Raw genomic sequence first — 23,842 nt, 5'->3', positions numbered from 1 at the left:
AAGATTGCCCTTAATTAATATGCAGCTTTGTTTGTATAGATACAGACATAGCCAGATGGGCTTCTCAGCATTGAGTCCATGCAAACTGCTTTTGCTGACAAAATGGCACACAAAGATTTAGGTCGGAGTGACGTGGTCAAGCATTTCTCAGTTCTCTCTAAACCAGATGGCCCAGTAAGTATTTACCAAGGAAATTTCATGCCTTAAATTTCCAGTGTTTATGCCTTTGCACGGTGATGATAAGAAATGGAATTTCCTATTTCACATAAGAAGTTTGAACCTAGAAAACTTGCATTCTAAAAGTTTATAAAGCATTTATACTCAAATCTCTGTTAATTTTATCATATTAAATTGTTAATTTTTCTTTTTTAAATTGATAACATTTGTTATAAAAAATATTAAAAATTGAATAATATAAAAATAATAGTGGTACATAGGCACACAGAGATTTAAGTAGAGTGACATAGTCAAGCATTAAAACATTTTTTCTTCTATCCCTCTTCTTTTTCTTTTCCCACATATATGCCCATTATATATTGCCCATATTATCTCAACCTCTTCTAGCAAAGGGGAACAGCCTTTCACTATACAGTCAGATCAGAATATTTGTTATTTTACTTTTTATCAAATCTCCCCTTGTAGTGCGGTGATAAGCCCCAAATGAAGGCGAGGAGCCAGGTGTTTCGGGTGGCATTTTATTCGCTGTTGTGATCAAATTTAGTCACGTTATTCCAGTTGACTGCAAGTTTACTGAATACAGGTTAAGCATGACTTCCCTGGTATATACACATTGGCTCTATTGATAAAGTTCAGAATTGTGCATTCCTCATTTACTGCTTTCTCAACCTGCCCAGCCACTTTCAATGATCTATGCATCAATATACCAAGGTGACTATTTTGGTACCCCTTTTTTGAATGGTATGGCAAGACACACGTTTGAGAACAAAGTGATCTTTTTTGGCAGATACAGAGACAGGCGCTCGCCCGCTGAGAGTGAGCACTAACTGAGTCCTTGCAGTTGCAATTGGGCACACCTGTGACTCATGACGTCATCTTCCTGCCAAACGCAGTCACGTGCCCGTTCAAGTTCTACTAATGAGGGTTCGATCTATAATTGGCCTAACCACCAGATGGCGCCACATGACCCCACCCCCCCCCCCCAGACGCAGTCCCTCGCAGGCCCCCAATGTCCAGCACACCACGCTGCAGCACCCGAAAAGGACCCTGGTACGGCCGTTGCAGCGGCGTCCGGTGAGCATCCCGACGCAGAAACACAAACAGGCAGTCCTTGAGATCCGACGGGACGTGCGAAGGAACCATCCCATGATGAGACGTGGGAACAGGAGAGAGCGTGCCCACCTTCTCCCGTAACCGCACCAACAGGGACGAGGGCGGTTCCTGCTGCCCACGTGCCGCTGGAAGGAAATCCCCCAGGACCGTAAGCGGGGCATCATATACCAATTCTGCCTTCGGGGCAGTGCGAATAACCAACAGAACCCACGGCAGCTCTTCCATCCAATCCGGACCCGTGAGCCGCGCCTTCAAGGAGGCCTTAAGATCCCGGTGAAACCACTCGATCAAACCGTTAGATGACGGGTGGTGGGCCAATGTGTGATATAGCTGAGCTCCCAACAGCCGGCCCACTGCAGGCCACAACTCGGAGGTGAACTGCGCATCCCTGCCCGATGAGATGTCCACCTGCACATCAAAACAGGCAATCCAGTGTGCCATTAACAAAATGTATGCAGTTACTTACCTAGACTACTCAGGCAATAGCTTTCAAACCTGAGCTATGCGAACAAGAGAGTCACAGGGGAACACCACCATTTTTTGGATCTACTCCAATTAGTACAGCATCTTGACTTGTAAATATATTACAATTCTTTTGCTGTGCCTAGATCAAAACCCTGCAACATTCAGAGACAATTACAAAAATCTGTGACAATTACAAAAAGCAGGTCATTAATACTTTCTTAAAGACATTTAGAGATGGACAATTAATGCTGGCCTTTAGCCAATCCCTCCAATCAACATCCTGAAAAATGAAGTAAAAATATTGTCTAAGCACTTTTGATGAACTGCGCAATTTAAAAGATCATTTGCACAACTTGGACAAATAACTACAATCTGATGCATATTCTGAAATCTATACCTACATTATCTTTGGGTGATATGCACTACCATTTTGATATAGTGTCATTACCTCGGGTGTTTGTTTGCTGTCAGACTGGATGCATTACGTGAGCTGCAGGACAAGTGTTAGAGGTGAAAACATGCCCGGGTAAACCAAGAAATAATATGCTTATACTGCTAGAGGCTGATCCAAAAGATTTTGTCAGAAGCCGGCCTCAGAAGGCAACGAGTTCTGAAGGTAGGATTTTTAAAGTAATTGATTTGCTGCGCATTGTAGCATTTGGGAAGTCAATGGTGTTCTCCACTTCACCATAAAGGCATCTGCATTTTCTACAGCAATGGTGCAAGATTTGTGAATATTGCTGATGTCTTGAGAGATTAATGTTGATAGTCTGTTCTTGCGGTACTTCAAGGATCCCGATAAAGCTCCAAACTCAGCTCTTTGTGAATCATAAGAGCAATCATACCTTAAAGTACAAGTTATGGTAGACCAAGAGAAAAAATTTATGGTCAATACCATGAATTTGCATTATTATACTTTTAATAATCTCTATTGCCTGCCATATTTCAGATGCTACGTCACACAGTGCTATGGGTTTGAAGGAAAGGACTCCACCCTCCTTCATTAACACAACACTTCTTCAGGCTCCAGAATATAGCTGAATATCTCTACAAAAAAGGATCGTGGAACAACCAATTGTGTAAACACTAGTCTGCACCACACCTGGTGTGTACTGGAGTTCCCATCAGACAAGTTTTATATGTTGCCATTATCTGCTGATTTATGCCCTACTCACCCATCAAGAAGTTGAAGTGCTCCTCAAAAACCAGTTGTGCCTAACGTGTTCAGAGACTTTTTTCGCTCCTCCACCTCCTTCTCCTTTGATAGATAAACCTAGTAATCAAAGCTTGTTCACCCTCTTCCCAAAGGTAAGTCATCATGGTGTCCATTTATGACAGACCCTGAAACCATTCACCCAATCATGTCTGTGCCAGTCAAAAAAACTGAATTTCACCTTTCAGCCTAGTGGATCATGACTCTTTACACATGCAAGCACTTCATAACTGAGGTGATATTTTTAGATTCTGCCTCTCAGGCAATGAGTTCCATGCCTCCACTATCATCTGAGTGCAAAGATTTATCTTAATTTCCTCTGTAGTTCTTGCACTAATGACTTAAAATCTATGTATCCTGGCTTTTGACCTCTTCAGATAAGGGAAGACTCCTCCTTATTTTCTCTATCTCGATGATTCAGCTTTAATCAACTCAATTAACTCTCCCCTGTTCCACAAAAAAATCCCAGTTTCCACATAGCTAAGGTTTTCCATCACTGGCAACATCCTTGGCAAATCAATACTTTGTTTAGATTTAGGTTTATTATTGTCACATCTACCAAGGTACAGTGAAAAGCTTTATTTTGCATGCTATTCAATCAGATCAGATAATTCTATACACAAATACAATCAAATCAAACTCAAGTACAATAGGTAGGGCAAACGGGAAGATACAGAGTGCTGATTATAATTCTCAGCATTGTAATGTACCAGTTCCATGTACAAAGTCCAATATCCACAATGAGGCAGAGTTGAATTGGATAGTACTCTAGCTTATGGAAGGACTGTTCAGAAGCCTTATAACAGAGGGGATGAAGCTGTTCCAGATTCTGGTGGTGCACGGTTTCAAACTTCTGCCAGATGGGAGCAGATGGGAGCAGGTGAAAAAAGGTATGGGACAGCTCTTTGATTATGTTGGCTGCTTTTCTGAGATAGCGTGATGTAGATGAAGTCAATGGTGGGGAGTCTTTTGTATTTGCATCACGTCTAACAAACCTATCCAGGCATATGTTACATTATATCTAAATTTGCAAAGCTCATGTTAACTCCAAGTGTCCCAGAATTAAATTCAAGCACATTTCTAGAGCAATTCTCCTTGTCAGTGTCATCAAAACCCTAAATCATTGATAATCTATGTCAATAGCCCAGGGGGGATGATGGGGAGAGGTATCCTTCCTACTACTAAATGCCAGGATCATCATGCATATCTTGAGAGAGAATGCAGGAATGCAATGTCCTAAAGACCAAGAGAAATATTAGTAGAAACTATTTTAAGCAGACAGTTAATGATGCATATGCCATAGGGAAAGTCAAGACTATTTTCAGATATCTATCTAATTTCTGTTTAAATTTTTTTTTTAAAGTATGGCACAAGGCTAATGGAAGAGAGAGCAGGATAATGCAATTAATTTTGTTACTTTTGCAAAAGCCAGTGTGGACGTGATGGGTTGATTGAGTTCCTTCTATAGACAGCTGTGCTTTCACAGGATCCTCCAGTTCCTAGAAATGTTAATGCCTGAAGTTACAGCAAAAGTAATATTTTACAGACTTTTCTAGCCTCAACACATTTAATATTTTTTATCTTCGAGGAGTTTGTTTGATTGAATGGATCAGTGGCAAATGTGTCATCACCACACCTAGATAATAGATCAAATGTTTGTACTGGACGAGTTCTGAAACTTTTTGTTTGTTTGCAAACCAGGACAGTGAAATTGAAAGCAGCTCAGCAGAAAGTCGAGTTTCTAGCAAGTGGAATGTTGGATCAAAAAATGAAAAAACCGCCGTACATCAGGTATGGAACAGATAATCTTTTTTTGGTGTGTTGTGGAATGAATGGTATCCAAGAGAACCCTGCTACAAAGTGCTATAGATTTTTGAAGTCTTGACAGATGTACAGGATAGAGAGCCTGAACCTGTATGGGGCAAGGCAGCGAGCATCTCATACTATACTGAATGCTGCTTAAAGTCTTGATAGTAGAAGGTTTTATCTTTCATCTAGTCTCTGCTCCCATGATGGAGAACGATGTGGATGAGGAAGAGAGATGATAGGTAAGCATATGTTATGTGTCTTTGCAGTAGAATTACAATCCATAAATTATTGGAGACAAAAGAGCTGACTTCATTTGAATGTCAGGTAAAATTACAGAATGCTCATGTGTACTTACTTGTATTTCTAAAAAAAATGTTTATATATCTGTTTTTTGGTCTTTTTGGAATCTGCAACCCAGTAGGCTTATTCTGTCATGGCATGGGTGACTTTCGCCTGATACAGGTTGGATCAGTAGATCTGGTCCGCTGGGAATGGTCATGGGTTTCAATGACCCTGTCAAGGACCACTGGGAACCATGGCTGTGTAGGCCAGTCGGGTACTACCAAAAAGCCTGAAGCAAAGTTCATCTGTATTTTGCATAGTACCTGACTGATGAGGCAGAAAAGGGGGGAAAAACATAGAGATTAGTTCCCCCCTGTTCAGCGGGAATGTATCCATCGCCGCTGCCTCAAGGTCTGGTTCCCAAGCGACATACATTGGTACGTGGTGATTCAGTCGGGATGCAAAGAAATTGATATCTGGTGTTCCATATTGCTTTGTAATTTCAGCAAATACTTTGGGGTTTAACATGTCTGCCACTGTATTTAGCTTACCTGGTAGGTAAGTTGCTGATAGCCAAATATGTTTGTCGACACACCATTACCAGATTGTGTTGATCAAATTATCACATGATATCGATTTTATCCCGCCCATGTGGTTAATATAGGCCACCACTGTGGTATTGTCAATTTGTAAACAAACATGCAAATGGTGCACTTTTGAACAATATGCTTTTAACCCATAGAACGCACCCAACATTCCAAATAGTTTTTATGTCCAGTGTCTGTAGTAGTGATGATTCTAGATTAGTCCATCTACCACCTGTTCTGGATATGGGTTATTGATAAATGATGGGACTGGAACTATGCCAAATGTTCTCTTTCCATCATTATAAGTCTGAAAATAGGCAATTTCATGGTTCAGTCAAAGTGACCTGCATGTTGTTTAAAACGCTAGCACCTTTGCTCTAATGCAAAGGTCCAAGCTAGGTAGCTGGTAATGCTGCTACTAATTTCCCAATTACTCTTGCCACTTGTCGAATGGTTGGTCGATTGTTAACCATTAATTTGTTACAGGTTTGTGCCAATTCTGCTGACTTTTCTTTTGGCAACGTTATAGACATGTGGACTGAGTTAATTGTGAATACCAGATAGTCCATAGTTGTGGATGGTGTCAACGTAGATTTATCTGGATGTATGACAAAGCCCAAGGTTAAATAAGTTTTTAGTAGCTAATGCTGCTGAATTAGCTAATTCCATGGTTTTGTCTATTATTAAAATATCATCGAGATATGCCATGACAATATGTTTCCTTAATAGTGTCAGGGCTGGTTTTAATATCTTGGTAAACAGTTTTGGCTCATGTTAGAACATTAGTCAATAATTTGTACTGCCATAGTTACCCCATCCAGGTAAAATTTTAGGTATCTACGATGATCTTTATGAATGGGTACTGAATAGTATGCATCTTTTAAGTCGATGCCTGCCATAAAGTATCCTTAGGAAATCCATTATTTGGCAGTTACAAATGTTTTCCATTAAAGTGTGTTTACCTGACGAAAATATTCAATGTGGTTAAGTCAATGATGATGCGACATTCACCATCTTTTTTGGTTTTAGTAAATTTAATACGAATTCCAAAGGTTCATGTTTAGATTTCTCTATGATCCCTTTGTATGTAACTTCTCCAGTTCAGCTTGTCCCTCATGTTTTCTTTTTAGTGAGAGGGTAAAACCACTTTGGGGTGCATGCTGAACTGGTGGCAAGTTTTCTTGAATGAATTCAATTTTTATCCTTGAATACTTTTTGGTATATAACTACCAAGTGTGATAGTTCTTCATGCTTCCAAAAACAGGTGTAGTCTCCCCCCTGTTAGCACAATCCCCCCACCTTTTATGTGATGGTAGGAACCAGACCCACCTACCTCCACTGTTGTTTGGTGGTGTGTTCATTTCTTCGGTTTCTGGTTCCTTGTCTGTCGGGGTGGTGCTGTTGGGAGGTGGCGCATTTTCCATGGGGCCTGCTCTGGGCCCTGTCCCAAAAGACTTCCGGGGATGGTATGCGGGCCCCGAGCTTTCACCAGTACCATGAAGTAGACGCCTACTGGTGGATGCGTAGAGGTACTGCCGTCTGGGTTTGCGTGGTTTGCTCGTTCCAGGTCCTGCCCTCATGAGGCCAAATGCCTTGGATTCTTCGTCCAGATTTTTGGCTTGTTTTGGTAATTCTTTGCCAAATAGCAGGATCTGTGGTTCTGAGGCCGGCGTTCTACACAGTCCTGCGAATTTTGGGGGTTGAGGGCAGGTCTTATGACCTCCTTCCAGAGGTTGTTAATCACATGCTGTGTTGCACAGTAGAGCCAGGGTGTTTTGTCATGTCAACCCTGTCCATGGAATGAGCATATGAAGTGATAGCCAACGTCAGGGGTATCAACATTTTTTGCAATTTAAGTTTTTGGGTTTTGATACCCTGCTCAATGTACCCCCAGTAACGGCAGGCACATTGAGCAAATGCAATTTTGGGGAGGCGTGATAAGGTCCAACGCCTCATTGACTACCTGTCTTGGAGAGGTTTAAAGGACAGGTAATAAGCTGGCCGCCAGTTTAGGCTGTAATGGCCGTCGCGCTCGTGGTGTTGCCACGTAGCGGTTCACCACTCCCAGCAGCTCTTCCTGGTCCTGTACCTCAAGCATACTCCCGGTTTCTTCAGCCAGTGACCCCTGTTCTTGACCAGCCCAGTCCTGGTCGCCAATGCTCCCCTCTGTTGAGGGAGATGCGATGGGCAGTGCCTGTTAGTGCACTGGAGCGGGAATGTTTGTGCTCCCTTGGCGAGCTTGCCCCATCTCCCGGAGCAAGTCTCGCTGGAGCATTTGCTCCATGAGCCTTTCCATAAGGCTTGAAACGGTCACCTTTTGCCGCTCTCGGGCGGTGAGTCTACCGTGCCGGGCTCGTCTGAGTGAAACGGCCGGTCCGACTTCCGTTGTGCCTTACATCCAGCCCGCTGCGGTTGTTTGAGCTATGCTAGCGGCGCTGGGCTCGGCTCGGAATGCTGTCGGTGACTGTGGACCGCAGCGTGTGCGGTCCAGGTGCCGCCGGTCGCCCCCCACTGCTGGAACCCTCCTGGTCCATTGCAGTCCGACGGGAACGACCTTCCTTGGTGTTTTCCCTGTTCATGTTCCTATTTAAAAATAAAACAGAACAAGAAAATACCATGTCCTCAGAGTAAGTTTGCTTACCTGAAGTTCCGTTTTCAAATTGTTGCGGGAGAGCTCATACTCCCGTCCGTCGCTGTGCACTGCGTGAGACGCTATGTCGTGCATGCGTGCTGGACGGGGTCTTCACGTTGTCACTCACGTGACTCCGAAGTAAAATCCAGTTGCCTGAAATGTTAACAATGTTTCTTTTAGCAGATGCTGCCTGACCTGCAAAATGTTTCTCTCATTTCCATTTTTTAAATTTCACATTTCCAGCATCTGTAGTTTTTTTTAAAATTTTCACAGTAATGATTAGATTTTTTATTTTTTAAATGATATATGCACCTTAAGATTTTCTTTATTCAAAACCTTAATTCAATGCATTTCATGTTCAAAAATTGAAAAAGCCTGTGATGGAGATTATTTATAGAATTCCTATATGTGATTGCTTTAGGGAAGCGCTGTTGATTCAAGTCCTTGGGATAGTGAAGAGGAGGGCCTTTCTAAACATAAGGAGATTGAAGATAAGAGGTAAACATGTGTGTGATATTTAGATGGGCTGATAATAAAAATTAGTACAGATAAAATCTGAAATGAGAGAGAAGGCGCAGGCACAAGTGTTACATCTCCAGCGGTTGCAGGGGAAAGGACCTGCCATGGACAAAACCACACAGACTGTCCACAATTCGCCCATTTTCTTCCAAATGTGAGTAAATCCTGTTGCTAAGAATCCTCTCCATAGCATCCCTACCACTGATGTGAGGCTCATTGATCTTTAAATTTAGTTTAAAGCGAAAGCCTGGAAAATGGTTTGAAATAGCCAGAAAAACAAGGGCAAACTGGAAATGAAATAATGTTATCATGAGATTAGGTTTCCTATCAAGACAAGTTGATCTGGTGCCTCGATGACATTCTCTGTTGTATATGTGCAATATTCAAGCCCCATCAGATGCATCAGGTGCCTTTACAGATGTTGATGTTTGTTTGATAGGCTACCATCTAATCATCTATTATTTCCCTCAGACTGGTCCCAAAACAACAGCAACTATAGAAACATTGTAAGAAAATCAGCGTTGAAGGTCTGAAGGACCCTGGAATGATAGTTCCTCTTGGACAGCAACTTGACAATCCAAAACCAACAGGAGCCACACACTGTCCACAGTACCTAGACCATCCTGAAGACCCTAATTAGACTGGTGAAGAGATACTGACTTCTAATCAGAAAGCACCAAGACTCATTTGATGAGATTGAAAAGGAGATACATAGACAATAGGTGCAGGAGTAGGCCATTCGGCCCTTCGAGCCAGCAATGCCATTCAACGTGATCATGACCGATCATCCATAATCAGTACCCCGTTCCTGCCTTCTCCCCATACCCCTTGATTCCGCTAGCCCTCTTATCTGCAGGCGTTCTTGGATTTAAACCTGAAAATAGTAGAATACACATGAGTTAAAAAACAGGCAATGGATAAAAATGAACCAGACAGAATAGCACCAAAAACTATAAAATGCACAGGTTCTTCAGTACTGCCGAGGTCATTGTGGTCCAACACTCATTATGTGCCAAAAACTGAGGTGGATTTATCAAGGCTGGGAATGGGGCCAATGTATACTGAAAGGAAAACTCCTCAATTGTGACTCTGTTCTTGTAGATCTTGCTGTCCGCATAAACGAGGTCATAAACTCCATTTGCTTGAGAGTAAATGGTTGACCTGTTGAAATTCTAGAACATGTCAAAGAAAATATTGCATGTTCCCAACCTTGTCTCCCATATCTGGGAAGAGAAGGGTGTGCCTGGGTATATCAGAGATGTAATCATGACCATCTGCATGATTAGTAAACAAGAAACATAGAAACATAGAAAATAGGTGCAGGAGTAGGCCATTCGGCCCTTCGAGCCTGCATTCAATATGATCATGGCTGATCATCCAACTCAGTATCCTGTACCTGCCTTCTCTCCATACCCCCTGATCCCTTTAGCCACAAGGGCCACATCTAACTCCCTCTTAAATATAGCCAATGAACTGGCCTCAACTACCTTCTGTGGCAGAGAGTTCCAGAGATTCACCACTCTCTGTGTGAAAGAAGGTGAATGCAGTTGGAGAATGATCTCCCTCTATCTGCTACAGGAAAATTCATCGAATCCCCCTCAGCTACCCACTCACTCCTATGGCCAAGGAACGAGAAATCATTTTTAGATCTTCAGTGAAGTGTACAAGACATCCATAAAACAAAGACTCTCCGTCAACAACCTCAGTGTGGGTTGAGAGCAGATCTTTCTTCCTACAGACAATGTTTATACAACACTGCCCTGCACACACACCAAGAGTCCACACCAAGAGTCTGGGAAACTATCATACAGTATCTTTCAATATTTCAAAGTCCTGTTTAATAATGAAATTGACCCTTGCTTTCTGTGCACCAGCCAACTATCTCGGGGAACAAGTGTTTGAAGATCTAGACCTTAAACCGAACACATAGCTCGTGGTTCACCAGGCAGCAATAATCTCTGCTCTCCTGTATACCTCAGGGTGATGAGCAAGCAACAACATGCACCTCATAGCGTTAAAGCAATGGCATAAATGTTGTCTCTGTAAAAATCCTATAAATCTACTGACAAGATAAGCAAAGTAACATTAACACCATATCACAGGTCAACATCCCCCAATTACACTCCATCAAATATAATAGAGAAACCAAAGATAGATACAAAGTACAAAGTCAGGTCAGGACTTTCTGGACGTCACATATCCTTTTTCTCCACAGATGATGCTTAACCCGCTGAGTTACCCCAGCACTTTGTGTCTATCTATGGTATAACCCAGCATCTGTAGTTCCTTGTTTCTGCATGATATGCAAGCCATTTTGTTCACATTCCTAACACGAGACTCACAAAACAGACATTCTGTTAATAGTTCCATCCAGCGAAGATATTGTCCAATTGGGAAAATAGATGAATTGTGGATATTCTCAAAGTATCTTTGAAAATTTGTAACATTCTCACTGACTCAAAGGAATCCTAAGATGATGACTGCCCAGATTTGAGAAAGACCATGCAGGATGATATTGAGAACCTCGATTCACTGTGACCGGCATAAAACATTTCAGCATGGATTGTGGAAATATTATATCACTTCCCAGATTAACTATCAGCTTCTCAATCAAACATCCTCTGTCACAGGGAAGGCATAATCTTTGAGTCTGACAAAGACAATATCAGGAACCCACAGTACTGAATTGGAAACGGTCATCCTTGATCCCAATGAGATGACTATGAAACAATCAAAATCCACAATCTTAACATCATAGCATGTATCAACATGGGTAAACTGTGCAGCATTTCTAATGTACCATTGAAGGAACAAGTGATTTTCTAAACAAATTGGTTTCATAATGCATACGTATGTATTCTGTTACTTCTGAAGAAACTTAACAAATCACATTGTTACCCTTGCCCTTCTCTGACTCAAGAAAAATTGTTAACTCTAAGTTGCTTCTGAATATTGTACAGAGAACGCAGTTGTTGTGCCTGCTACAAATTTTCTCTCTTCTCAGAACGTTGAGCTTCAAAAAGTTATCAGGCCATTCAAGATCAAAGCTACAGGCATCAACCAAACATTCACACACTATGTATGAAGATTTTAAAGAGACTTTGAAAGGTAATGGAGTTATTGTATATTTCTATAATTTACAATTCATGGACTAAATAGAAAACTTTCAATATATTCAGTATATGGATAAGTGTCACAAAAATAAAACTAATGGATGATTCAAGTGTGAATCAGTCCTTTCAGGTAGATAGTAATGTAGAATTTATATTTTAGAATTTACTATTTTTACTTATTAACCTAACTGCAGAAAACACGAGGGTTTTGTTTATACTCTGTTGATCACCTTTTTAATGTTTTCCAGTGTTCTTCTGCATTGTTGTTTTAGCCAGTACTGTTGCCCATTTTAATCTTCTCTTCTGTGGCCATTTCCCAAACCTAGTTATCTGTGCTATCACACTTGATGTCCTTCTCAGTTATCACATTAAAGTGTGTTATATGCATGATTGGCTATATGTTTCTTTATAATAACATATCTGCTGTGGTTCATTCCCTATTACTAGATTCAACAACAATCCTCTTTTGTTGGGGTTTTGACATATTAGAAAGACCCATATACATTACAAAAACACAATTCCTTTGCTCCCTCCGTCTACATCATGTCCTTTTAATATCAAAGTAGTCACACTTTTTATTAAACATTTCTCTTATTTCTTCATCCATGTTGCTTCCATATTAGGTAGTGTATCCATATGAATTCTACCTTTCTCTTCATTATTGATTTATTTCTTCTATTCTACTTTTATTCTGTCACCCCTAATAATTACTGTTAGTCCATTTTCCTCGTTCCTCTTTTTATCCTCTGTTCTTTTTTAAATTATTTTATACAATCTGATGTTTAATTTTTGGTCCAGTTTCTTCTGTAGCCATGTGTCAGTAATCTTTAGCATGCTTGGTTTCACCCGATACATGATTGCCTCCTGCTCCCTTGTTATATTTTGGGCAACATTGTAATGGACATCATATATGTTTCTTGAGATTTTTAATATTTCTTTATTGTTTATACTTCCCATCTAAGCCTTTTAACATTTGCCAACAAATATTAGTCAGCCATCCTTGTTTATATCCTAAAGCTATAATTGCCTGTTGATAATTAAATGTAAGCATAAGTACACGTTTTTATAAATCAAGCAGTAACTAGTTTCTGCATTAGTTCCACATATTTAAAGTGTCAGCCATGCTAAGTGGAACCATTTCTCCAGAATCATAAAAACATTGGGTTAGGCTTCTCCCTGGAGACTTGTTTATCATCTAAGCTGGCATCTCTGTGAAGTGTTGAGTGCTACACTGTCAGACGTATCTTGTGAAAGAAGCAGTAAATAGACTTCTGAATTGCATTAAGAGAAGTTGGAAGAGAAGTTAACTTCAGGCATATTCTCAACCAGGTGAACATATAAAATTCCAAGTTATTTTTTTTTGTAGAATTCATCAATAGTTTAGGTGTCAGCAATGATTTTTAACAGTATTTTATGTGTCACCGATGACTTTTGGAAGCATTGCTGTGTGCACAGTGGCTGCTGCATGTAATCAATTAGTGCATTGGTGATTAAATCAAGCAGTAAATTATTACTGTGAAATGTCACTGAGTATATGAACAGCGCAATATAATTTTTTTTTTAATGATAAAAAGTTGATCTCTTGTGAAGATTTAATAACCTGATATTTGTTCTTTCATCTAGATACAGATTTTGTAGGCAGACATTTCCAATCTCCTGGGAAATCTCATATAAAAAAATATGATCAAAATTTGGACATTCCCCATAAATCTTCAGGTTCCAAAAACAGACCCGCAGAACGAGATCCAATGATTCAGTCAAGTAAGTGCATTGTAGGTATACATTTTTGTTAAGTTGAAACATGAGATTATTAAGCAATAAATGCACATCCCAACCAAATTTGGAACATTTTTGATTAATCTCAAGTCCATCATCTTGTAATATTCTCCCATTCCATTCTCTCTGGAGATCCATAAAGTTCCCTCTGTATTACTATTATTTTCTTCCATACTTTCCTTGATACAGTTTTTAAATTAAGTTTAATGATTTGTGGAATGGCATCTATATAATTTTTCTAATCTCTTAACATGTGTCCCTGGCATTTGAACCGAAGAGTTTATACAACTTCAGAATGAGATAAGATCGTAAGCGGTGAATAATATAGTTGTGTGATGGGCGGCCTGGGTGACAGGACGGGTAGAAGATTGAGGCTACAGGTTTGTTGATTTATTACTTCCTCACAGCTCCAGTCAACGAGATTTGGTCCTGTGGTTTTCCATGAGTGCGCCAGTTTACCTCTCAAAGATGTGCTGGTTGGGAGATTAATTGGCTACTGTAAATTATCCTTATGGTCGGTGGGTAGTAGGTGAATTGGAGGAATCAATGGACTAGTTCATGAGAATAGGTTTAAATTCCATTTGGAATATTTTGGAGGACCAAGAAACCAAGAACCAAGGTTAGAAGGAAATAACTGGCAGATTATGATTAATGGGTAGACAAAAGTACTGGAGAAACTCAGCGAGTGAGGCAGCATCTATGGAGCGAAGGAAATAGACAACGTTTCGGGCCGAAACCCTTCTTCAGACCCTCCTCCCTCCGGAGAAAAAAAAATTCCTTCCTGAACAATATGATTAATGGGATTGTTCTGAAAGTCAGCAGTGACTCGATGGACTTGTATGTCATGAGAAAATATGAATATGAAATCTGTGGCAAATGAATGTAATTTTAAACTACATGTGGGTTAGCAACATTTGCAGACTATTTTGATTGATCATCTAAAATAATAAAAGCAGTGGTGGCTTTCTTTTGCCAGGCTATCCTGGATGGAGTGATTCATCAAGCGAGACACAACCAATCTTCTCTCTTTATGAACGAGACAACCAGAAGAAGAAAGACCAAGCCGTAATAGAAGAACAGAACAAGAATAAAGGAAACATTAAAGGTGAGAAAAATAATAGTTGTGTAATAAATCTCAGTTGAGTCTTCAGTAGTGATTCACCATTTTAAATCTTAAAATTAGTTTTGGTTAAGATTTTCATTTTGATATTTTCTCATTTAGTACCTGCATCATTGTAAAGCTGGACTAGAATTTGCTCCAAAGTGGCCCCTGGAGTTCAAGCCGGGAACAACTTTCATGAGAGCTTAAAGTTTAGCTTATCTGCTTCGAGCGAGTTCAATATTGCTCTTGTCAATTAAATCAGAATACAAAACCAGAGCAAAAATCAAATTCCCTCAGGAACTCAGTGGGACAGGTAGCATATGTGAACGGAAATGCACAGCTGATGTTTTGTGTCAAGACCCTTAATCTGGACTATTAGTATATTATACAATAAATTGTTAAGGAGAAGAAACTCCTTCCAATCCGACCCTCCCCCCCCCCCCCCACCTATGGAAATCTGAAACAACTTTTACTAATGTAAAATCAGCATATGTCATTTGTGTTTATCTTAATCAATTTATTAAAATTGAACAACTTTCTACGCAGTGTGGTATTAGACAGCAATCACCCTTCCTGCACCTACAGTATTTTACTGCCATTATTAATGTTGCTCTGCTTTCTGTTGACAAAGTAGTTAAGGGATGAGTCCATATTCTCTAATTAGCTGTTATGACAAACAAAAGTGAATTGATGTGATTAAAATGGTAACTGGTAGAAATGTTGAGCAAAAATAAACTGCGGACAGAACTCAGTGGGTCAAGTAGCATCTGTGAAGGTAAAGGGATAATCACTGTTTTGGGTTGCAACCCTGTAGTCCCATGTATCACTAATAGAAATGTTGTACTCATTCAGTATTTTCAGGAGATTGTTTTTGGGAGGCAGATTTAATAAAACATATTAGTTCTAAAAAATAATGAAATCTTGATATAAATACCATAGCATATTAATGGAGCAAAATATAACTACATATTGAACTCCATCTGCATGTGAACCCAGTTGAGACGTTCAGCAACTTCTTGATATTCTTATTTTGGTACTTGTATTTTCTTTCCAAAACGCTGATGGTATTTTTTATCGCTAATTCTTGTAATGCATATAAATAAAAATGAAGGTAAATTTATTTGAAAAACATTATTTTGCACACTCATTTGACTAAACAAAGACATTGGAAAGCCATCTTGAATTCACTTGAATGTTTTTGTGTTTACTACATCAGGGAAAGGTACTCAAAATAGCATTAAGAGAAGGGTGAATTTTGGGAAATGATACCTGGTCTATATAGCCTCTATCACTGAAAGATGTTTCTGTCTCTTTGAAATAAATTGGGTATTTCTCAACCTAAAAATATTTGGACTGAATATAGGGAAGTTTTATGATCACTGATCCTTAGCTTAGATTCTCGTGTCAAAAAATATATTCTATTTAGAAACCTTAAAGAAGAACATGAACCACCTCAGGAACCAGCACAAATCAAGCCAAACATCCACCAACAAGCCCTCCATGGAGGACTCTCGGACCAACCACCAGCTTGTTCGAGTTTTATCCAAAGAGAAAACTGAGGCTGAGAAGACTTGTGCTGAGGCTGGAGTGTCTTCAACAGAGGTAATGCACCTCCAATTATGAAAGCGAATGGATGTTGGTATTACCAAAATAAACACGTTTCTCTTTTCGTATAATTAAAATCCCATTTTCCCAATCTGGTGGTCACCTGATTGAATTCAAAGTGAATCGCCTTCCATTCTACTACAATCTTTTACCTCAACTCCTCCTTGCACTACACCAAATGGCAATGTTCATCATTTCCTTTTTCAATCATCCTGTAATTGGGGCTAATTCTTTACACAAGACACCCTAATTAGTAAATTGATGTTACAATCTGAAACGCGTCTTTATAATTTCCTACCGCAATAGCTGTACATCCTTTCTGAGTCTGATAATTTCATTCATGTGTTCATCGATTTTATTATATGAAATACTTAGGTTATGCTTCATATAAAACTATGATTTCTTGATTCAAAAGAGAGCAGGAAATTTCTGGCCCATTTCTATTTCTCAATTAATATTAGCATGAAAGATTTTCTGATTATTATTTCACTTCTGCCTGCAAGACATTGCTACATACAAAGTAGACAAACGTACTGGAGAAACTCAGCGGGTGTGGCAGCATCTATGGAGCGAAGGGGGTAGGCAACGTTTCGGGTCGAAACCCTTCTTCAGACTGATGTAGGGTGGGGGGGCGGGAAGAAGAATGGAAGAGGAGGAGCCAGAGGGCTGAGGGAGAGCTGAGAAGGGGAGGAGACTATAAGGGCTACCGGAAATTGGAGAAGTCAATGTTCATGCCGCTGGGGTATAAACTGCCCAAGCGAAATATGAGGTGCTGCTCCTCCAATTTCCGGTGGTGCTCACTCTGGCCATGTATTTGTAAACTCCACACAGGCAGCACCCATGGTCAGGATCGAACCCACGTCTCTGACACTGTGAGGCAGCAGCTCTATCAGCTGTGCCACTGTGCAGCCTGGAATACGGTTCCATGGGTGTGGTATTATAAAAACCAAATATTGACTTTTAGCTGTGTCTACCAAGTTTTAACAACTTTTGGAGGAGGTTGTGCTATCATAAACAACAAGGATAAAGAAATGTGTGATAAGTGCATCCTGAGAAGTCCTCCGCTGCGCAAATTTATATTTTGCATGTTACAGATATCTGACAGTGGTGAAAACAGGTTTAGTTAATTAATTTAGTAGGGTATTACATGCTTCGGATTGTTCTGTTGATGTTTCCACTTTCTTCAATATAATTGATTTATAAGCTGTAAATGACCCAACTTCCTATTGTTACCTTCGCTTGTATATATAGTTAATTTAATTGTATATTGTATAAGTCCCCTGTCCTGTTCTATTTATAAAATTTGATTAATAAATATGTAAATTAGTTTCTCTTCCACAGCTTGTACAGGCAAATGTTGGCTTGACTGAGGAATCCACTGAACCTGAAAATGTAGGGGTAGCTTCAGAGGAAAATATAGTGGTTGGAATCGTGAAAGATGCTCCTAGTTATAAAGAAAATAAGTGAGTTGATCAAATTATTGTGTTCAGGTTGCCTACATCATGGAAGATGCAATCCATTTAATCCTTCCATTTTTCATTCCTCAGTTTAATCTACCATTTTGATTTTGGACATCAGAACTTCTATGAGACGAAGAAGGAATATAATGAAGCTTGCATTAGTAACCTCGCAGACTGGTGAGCTAGCTTGTTTTTCATGTAGTAGTACCCTTCAAAAGGACAATGTGATCCAAAATTAGGAAGATTGAAGACATTGTCTTCGTACGTAGCTATTAATTATGTCTACCTTCTCAGAATATGGTTAACTGTTTTTATTTCACCATTCTACTTAATGCAGAACTGATCTTCATATCCCATATCCTTCCTCATAGTATTTCTGGCAGATCAGAAAGAATATATAAAATATTGACTATATACCTGTACTAACTCATCCTAATTATGAAACTTTAATTCATTTCATATAATCTCCACACCCAATTATTGCAATTGCAATCTCTGCCTCCCAATGACGCGCTAGGCGGGAGTTGCCTGGCTTTTACCGTGACCTCTTGAAGGCCAGGAATTTGGTCACCTTCAGCCAGGGCCCTACTCCTCAGGGGGAGGGGGGTGTCGTGGCTGTGATGGTGGGTGTTGAGGAGAGACGTGTGCATGGAACGATTCTGGACGAGCTTGCCCCCGTTCAGTCGGAATTGTTCATAGGGCCCAAGGCCCGGGTCCCTCCCCGAGAGCCGGCCCCATGCAACATGAGCCGCCTTTCCGAGATGCCCAGCGTACCGTTTTGTGACGCGGAGAGGCGCATACTGTACAGGCTGCTCCAGACACACCCTGGCGGTCCGTGTTACCACCTGACGAGGGGAGCGGTCCCCAGTGGAGGTCTATTTACAAGGGAGTCCTCCCCCTTTACATCGGGGACCTGGGGTGGAGAGTATTGCACAAAGCCGTGGCCTGTAATAGGTATTTGAGCCGGTTCACGGACTCTTCCCCTGCTTGTCATTTCTGCGGTGAGGAAGAGACCGTGTTCCATGTGTACATAGAGTGTGAGAGGTTGCAGCCACTGTTCGAATATCTGAAAGGACTGCTCCTCAAGTTTTGGCTACATTTTAGTCCAACACTATTAATTTATGGGTACCTGGTGCAGAGGGGGGAAGGATGGGAGGGAGGAGTGGATCTCCCTGTCGGTCTGCTCCTGGGCCTGGCCAGGATGGCCATTCGCGGGTCCAGGCAGCGGGCAGTCGATGGCCGCACACCGGTTGCTTGCCTGCCCCTTTTCCGGGGTTACGTCCGAGCTCGCGTGTCCCTAGAAAAGGAACACGCGGTGTCCATGGGGACTGTGGAGGTCTTCTGTGCACGCTGGTCACCACAGGAGGTTGAATATATTATCGATAAGAATGTTAATATTTTAATTTGATAAATTTGTTTAAGTGTTAAGAGGGAACACGTGGTGTCCATGGGGACTTTGGAGGCTTTCCATGAATACTGGTCGCCGATGAAGGTCGAGTGTTTTGTTGATAAACGGAACACTCGACCTTCAACGGCCATTCGTGGGTCCAGTTGACGTTGACGTTATTAATTTGACGATCATTTGTTTGTAAACTGTCAGCATAGGCAGTCTTTGATTGTGTTAATACTCTATGTTTATTTTTATTTTTTGAATAAAAGTAGTTTCATAATTAAAAAAAAAAAAAAAAAAAAAAATTAAGTTCAGGATATCCATAATTCAGCAGTCTTTATGCAAATCTGTACAGTGCTGGATATTCATCATATTCCTTTATCTTCCCACTTTAGCCATTCTTCATAATATATCTCCTTTGTGGTTTTAGTTAATCCTGCCAAGATTTGTTTTTAATCGTCATGAAAAGTGCACCTGTAAGGACTTCAAAGTTGCATTTAGTTTCTATCATTAAATAACACATGCGACTTAACTAATTTACCAAAACAATAAAATCTAACTTTGAGTTGGAATTGAGGCTGGTTATGTCATCTTATTTATCAAGTTTCTATCTGCAAATTACATGATAGACTAGGCATTGGCTAATCATTATTACATCAATTTTGATGACATTTGACAGAGGCTTGGTCCATCTTTATTGCACCAAATTCTTCGGAATTGGGCTTAAATGTATGATTTTCTAATTTGTGTTAGACACTAATGAGAAATAAGTTTTATATTAACAGCAGTGTTAACTATTTTTTATGTGCAATGTATTATTCTGCTAAAGTAAATCTTTTTATCCATTATGACCAGTTATTAAGTTAATAAAATCTAAGTTTCTTCTTAGTTTAACAGAGCAAATTGAAGCAATTTTTATTGCAGTTTGAAACTTAATGAATGTTGGTAACTGTTTATATCATATACATGGGAGTTCTCTGATGGATAACTGGTGGAACCCTAGGAAATGGGAAACAAATCTAACATTGCCATTGACACAGTGCAGTCAATGTGGTAATATGGAGGTTTTTGCCTCCATTCATTTTAATATATGTATATATATTGTAGATGGATATAAATATTTAGTTACAGATGGCTGTCTAACTTTTTCAGGTCTAATGATGTCATTCGGCATTGTTGGCGAGAGCTGTTTGCGGTGGTAAGGATCCTGATGAATGTGGTCACTTTGTTTTTGATTGAATTGGTGAATTTCTTAAGCCGAGCGTTCATCGAAATCCTAGTGGCTGGACTCTTGACAGCAATTGGAGACCATGTGCTGAAGCCACTGCTGGCGACTTTGTTCAACAGCCTGCTGCAACCCATCATGATATTCCAATTGAATATTTTCACTGGCATAAGAAACCTCTTGAACCCTTTAATTGACATCATCAGAAGACTGATTATGCAAATAGCTGCTTTGTTGCATGCCTTCCGGCTAGTGGAAGTGACTTTTAATCGTGCTCCGTTCACCCATCAGGAAGTGTAACTAATCAAGTTGCTATTCTAGGATGAGTACGAAAATTCTTATAAATGCGGGTGAAATTTGGTTGTAAGCGAGAATTGCTAAGCTGGATTTTTCAGTGACCAGCAATTATTTCTACCGAACTGATCAGTTAGTTTAAAGCCGTTTTTTATTCAAAGCCAGTGATACCTGTAATATATTCTAGTAAATTGGATCTTCACATTTTAATTGAATACCCCTTCTCCCACGTCTATTGTTATCAGGAGCTTGAATAGTGTTTGTGCTCAATTCTCTTGTTTGGACATTGCTTATTGCGTGTACCCCTGACCTCTTTTACAGGAATTTTAGTCATACACTATCTTCCATGTGGTTTATTATGTTTGCTCTCATATTTTGTCATCCAAGACTTACTATGTCGATGCATTTATGTTGCATCTGTGATCATTTGCTCCTCTAAACAAGGATTGGTCGGTATTCTGCCTTACATGGTTCCCATTTCTCAGGATATGGTAGCCACTTGTACTAATCTGTGAAATCAAGATAGGCAACTTTGTGGTGGAATCTAAGATAAATCCAACATGACATTTATTGAACCATTAAGAATGAGAGATCAGTGTTGAGTTATCTACTCTCTGCGAGAATGCTGGCAGTTTATCTCATCAAACAGTTTATGGGTTCTCATTTTTGATTGCCATCCAGTAGGGAAGTGTGTGTGTGTTTGTGTGTCTACACTTTTCCTGAAGTTCCTTTTCTCTATCCATTAACATCTTTGAATCTATGCAGTCCTCCATTTCTGGACTCTTGAATGATTTTAATATTCTACATTTGGTAGCAATGCCTTCATCTTTCTAGGCCCTAGAGTTCTCTGAACCTTTCCATTTATCTACAGTTGTTTCTCCTTTTTGTTATTTCTCATAGGCTACATTTTAGGCCAATCTATTGGTCATCTGTCCTATAATCTAAGTGGCTCGAGGTCTAATGTTGTTAGATAATGCTTCTATGCAGTGGCTTGAATATTTTCCAATCTTAACAGTACAATGTAAATTCTAATAGTTTTCCTGTTCTTTAATCATCCAAGTATTTCTATGCAAGTAACATTTGGCCAGCTCTTGCTTTCTAACTTTTCTTGTAGCACTACCACCAGTACCAAAATACTTTGTTCATTTGTTGTGCTTAGTTGATTTTGGGTTCATACTGTGCCTGAGACTGTAATGTTTGCTTAGATATAAGGGCCTGGCTTAGCTGGTTACACCTTAAAAATTTAAGATACTTCTGAGGAATGTCATAAATGCAAGTAATTTTTATTTTGCATTAGGAATTTAACAATTGCAGATATGACTTGCGCGAGGGCTACAGAAAGATCTTTTCCAACTGTGATCCAATCTGAAATGTGTACTGCTCCAGAGACTTTATAATGGTAATCTTCCTTCCAATATTCTAGTATCATAGTCGGATGAAAATTAAGACTTTGGATCAGTGCTTTTTTTGCGACAGTACAACGTACCAACACTTCTAATAAGTTAAAATTAGGTTGCCGTACAGCAACCAATAGTGTCACATGAACTGTTATATGGGTGCTTCTATCTTTTTGTCCACAAAAAACCTCTGCTTTGGACCAATGATTCCCAAAACCATCCACCATTATGATTTTTCTAATTTTATGTTTAGGTCTATTGTAAACTAATTTATGCTGATCAATAGTTATAATCAGTCAATACTTTCTTATCACTGCTTTGTGACTGTCAGAATGGTAAACAGTGAAATAAATGAAATTTGGTTCTGTTTTGTTACAAGCATGGATATGTTCCTCAGAAACTAATCCTGCTCCACATTTCAGAGCACAGAATATATGCTGTGAAGAACATAATGTGAAGGTGTTGCTACTGTCTTAAGGAATAGTTATCTTTTAAATGATGATTATATCACAGCAACATTTTAGTCTTGCTTCCTTGGTCACTAGATTGTAATATGATGTAAGTCTCTAAGTTATTTAAAATTTGTAAAATTTGTAAAATTTTAAAGGATTTATTTAACAATTACTGCAAAGAGAGTTGAACTCCCGTTCAGTTTAATAGCAGGGCAGAGGTTTCCTATTCACGAATTGGGAGCAGAATAACAAGTTGTGGGGGACTAGATTCCCATTTATTGGAACAATAGAGTCTAAGGCTCCCTTTCAAATAGTTAGCAGTCCCAGTTGCAGAGTTATTCAAATGATTGGCCTATCCTTCGGGGAACAATAGAACACTGGACGTTAATTTATGGTGTGAGTAGTTCCAGTAGTAGAGGATTGGTGGATACAGCATTAGGGACTGAATTCCCAAAAGTGAGATTGGAAGAGTATTAAACTCCCTTTCAAGGACCACCGGGCAAGCACTTGGGCAACAAACTATTCTCAATGAATGGAATTCCCATATACAGTGCTTTACTAAAGCTGCCAGGTGAAATATCTCGAGAAACACTACAAATGAATGTGGGGTGATAAATGAATAGTTCTGAGGATAATCCCATCAAATTATTCTTCTCGTTGTGGAACGTTCTCGCAACAGAGCAGGAAATAACAGATTAAAGTAATATCCTTTACCAGCTAGAAGAGATTATAAAACTAAATTCAGGTTAGAACTTAAAGGACTGTATTCACATTTACCCTGATCAAACACAAATGTAGTTGAACCCATTGCTTAAGCATAGCGTGTTGTGCTTCTGTTAAAAATAAAAGATGAATGACAACACAATTTCAACCTTTTTTTATCAAAGACAAGAATGCATTGAGCATTTTGTTTATAAATATTGCCTAATACAACTCTCAGACTTGAATATTTGTGGGAAATGATTCCTAATTGGGTCCAGATATTCTTAATGTGCTCTATAGAAATGGGTTAGTTATACCTATGCACATCAGCCCAAATGTTGTAAAATGTCCTTTAGTCATTTATTTCAGAATTGTAAGTATATATTCCTTATGTAATATGCACAATTTTATTCTCTTGTATTTTCCCACCAAACTCAACACAAGCTTGTGAATCAATAACTAGTTTTAATCTGAAGGCAAAATGTATTGATTAAAAAAAGCAAAATAAATGGAAATCCTAAGTGTTATC

General features: G+C 39.5%; 1 protein-coding gene across 3 annotated transcripts; it reads left to right on the top strand.

Moving 5' to 3' along the window:
- Positions 1-39: 39 nt before the first annotated feature.
- On the top strand, positions 40-23,471 carry LOC116985303. Of its 3 annotated transcripts, XM_033040003.1 has the most exons (10): positions 40-174; positions 4,670-4,759; positions 8,700-8,776; positions 11,802-11,905; positions 13,534-13,671; positions 14,663-14,791; positions 16,215-16,390; positions 17,735-17,856; positions 17,941-18,030; positions 20,396-23,471. In XM_033040003.1, the coding sequence occupies exons 1-10, from the start codon at positions 79-81 to the stop codon at positions 20,766-20,768; spliced, it is 1,395 nt and encodes a 464-aa protein (XP_032895894.1). In that variant the 5' UTR covers positions 40-78; the 3' UTR covers positions 20,769-23,471. The 3 variants fall into 3 exon arrangements, with proteins under 3 accessions (XP_032895894.1, XP_032895896.1, XP_032895895.1); XM_033040005.1 differs by lacking the exon at positions 8,700-8,776 and having other exon boundaries at positions 50-174; positions 20,396-20,877; XM_033040004.1 differs by lacking the exon at positions 13,534-13,671 and having other exon boundaries at positions 50-174; positions 20,396-20,877.
- Positions 23,472-23,842: the final 371 nt, after the last annotated feature.

The sequence above is a fragment of the Amblyraja radiata genome, chromosome 21 (assembly GCF_010909765.2).
Source record: "Amblyraja radiata isolate CabotCenter1 chromosome 21, sAmbRad1.1.pri, whole genome shotgun sequence".
Lineage (NCBI taxonomy): Eukaryota > Metazoa > Chordata > Chondrichthyes > Rajiformes > Rajidae > Amblyraja > Amblyraja radiata.
The sequence above is the reverse complement of the archived record's forward strand: the minus strand, read 5'-3'. Positions and strand labels throughout refer to the sequence as shown.

Coding starts and splice junctions, on each gene's coding strand:
- LOC116985303 (XM_033040003.1), top strand. CDS start 79: ATGCAAACTGCTTTTGCTGACAAAATGGCACACAAAGATTTAGGTCGG. Junction 13,672..14,662: donor AGATCCAATGATTCAGTCAA/GTAAGTGCATTG, acceptor TTCTTTTGCCAG/GCTATCCTGGATGGAGTGAT. Junction 17,857..17,940: donor CCTAGTTATAAAGAAAATAA/GTGAGTTGATCA, acceptor TTCATTCCTCAG/TTTAATCTACCATTTTGATT.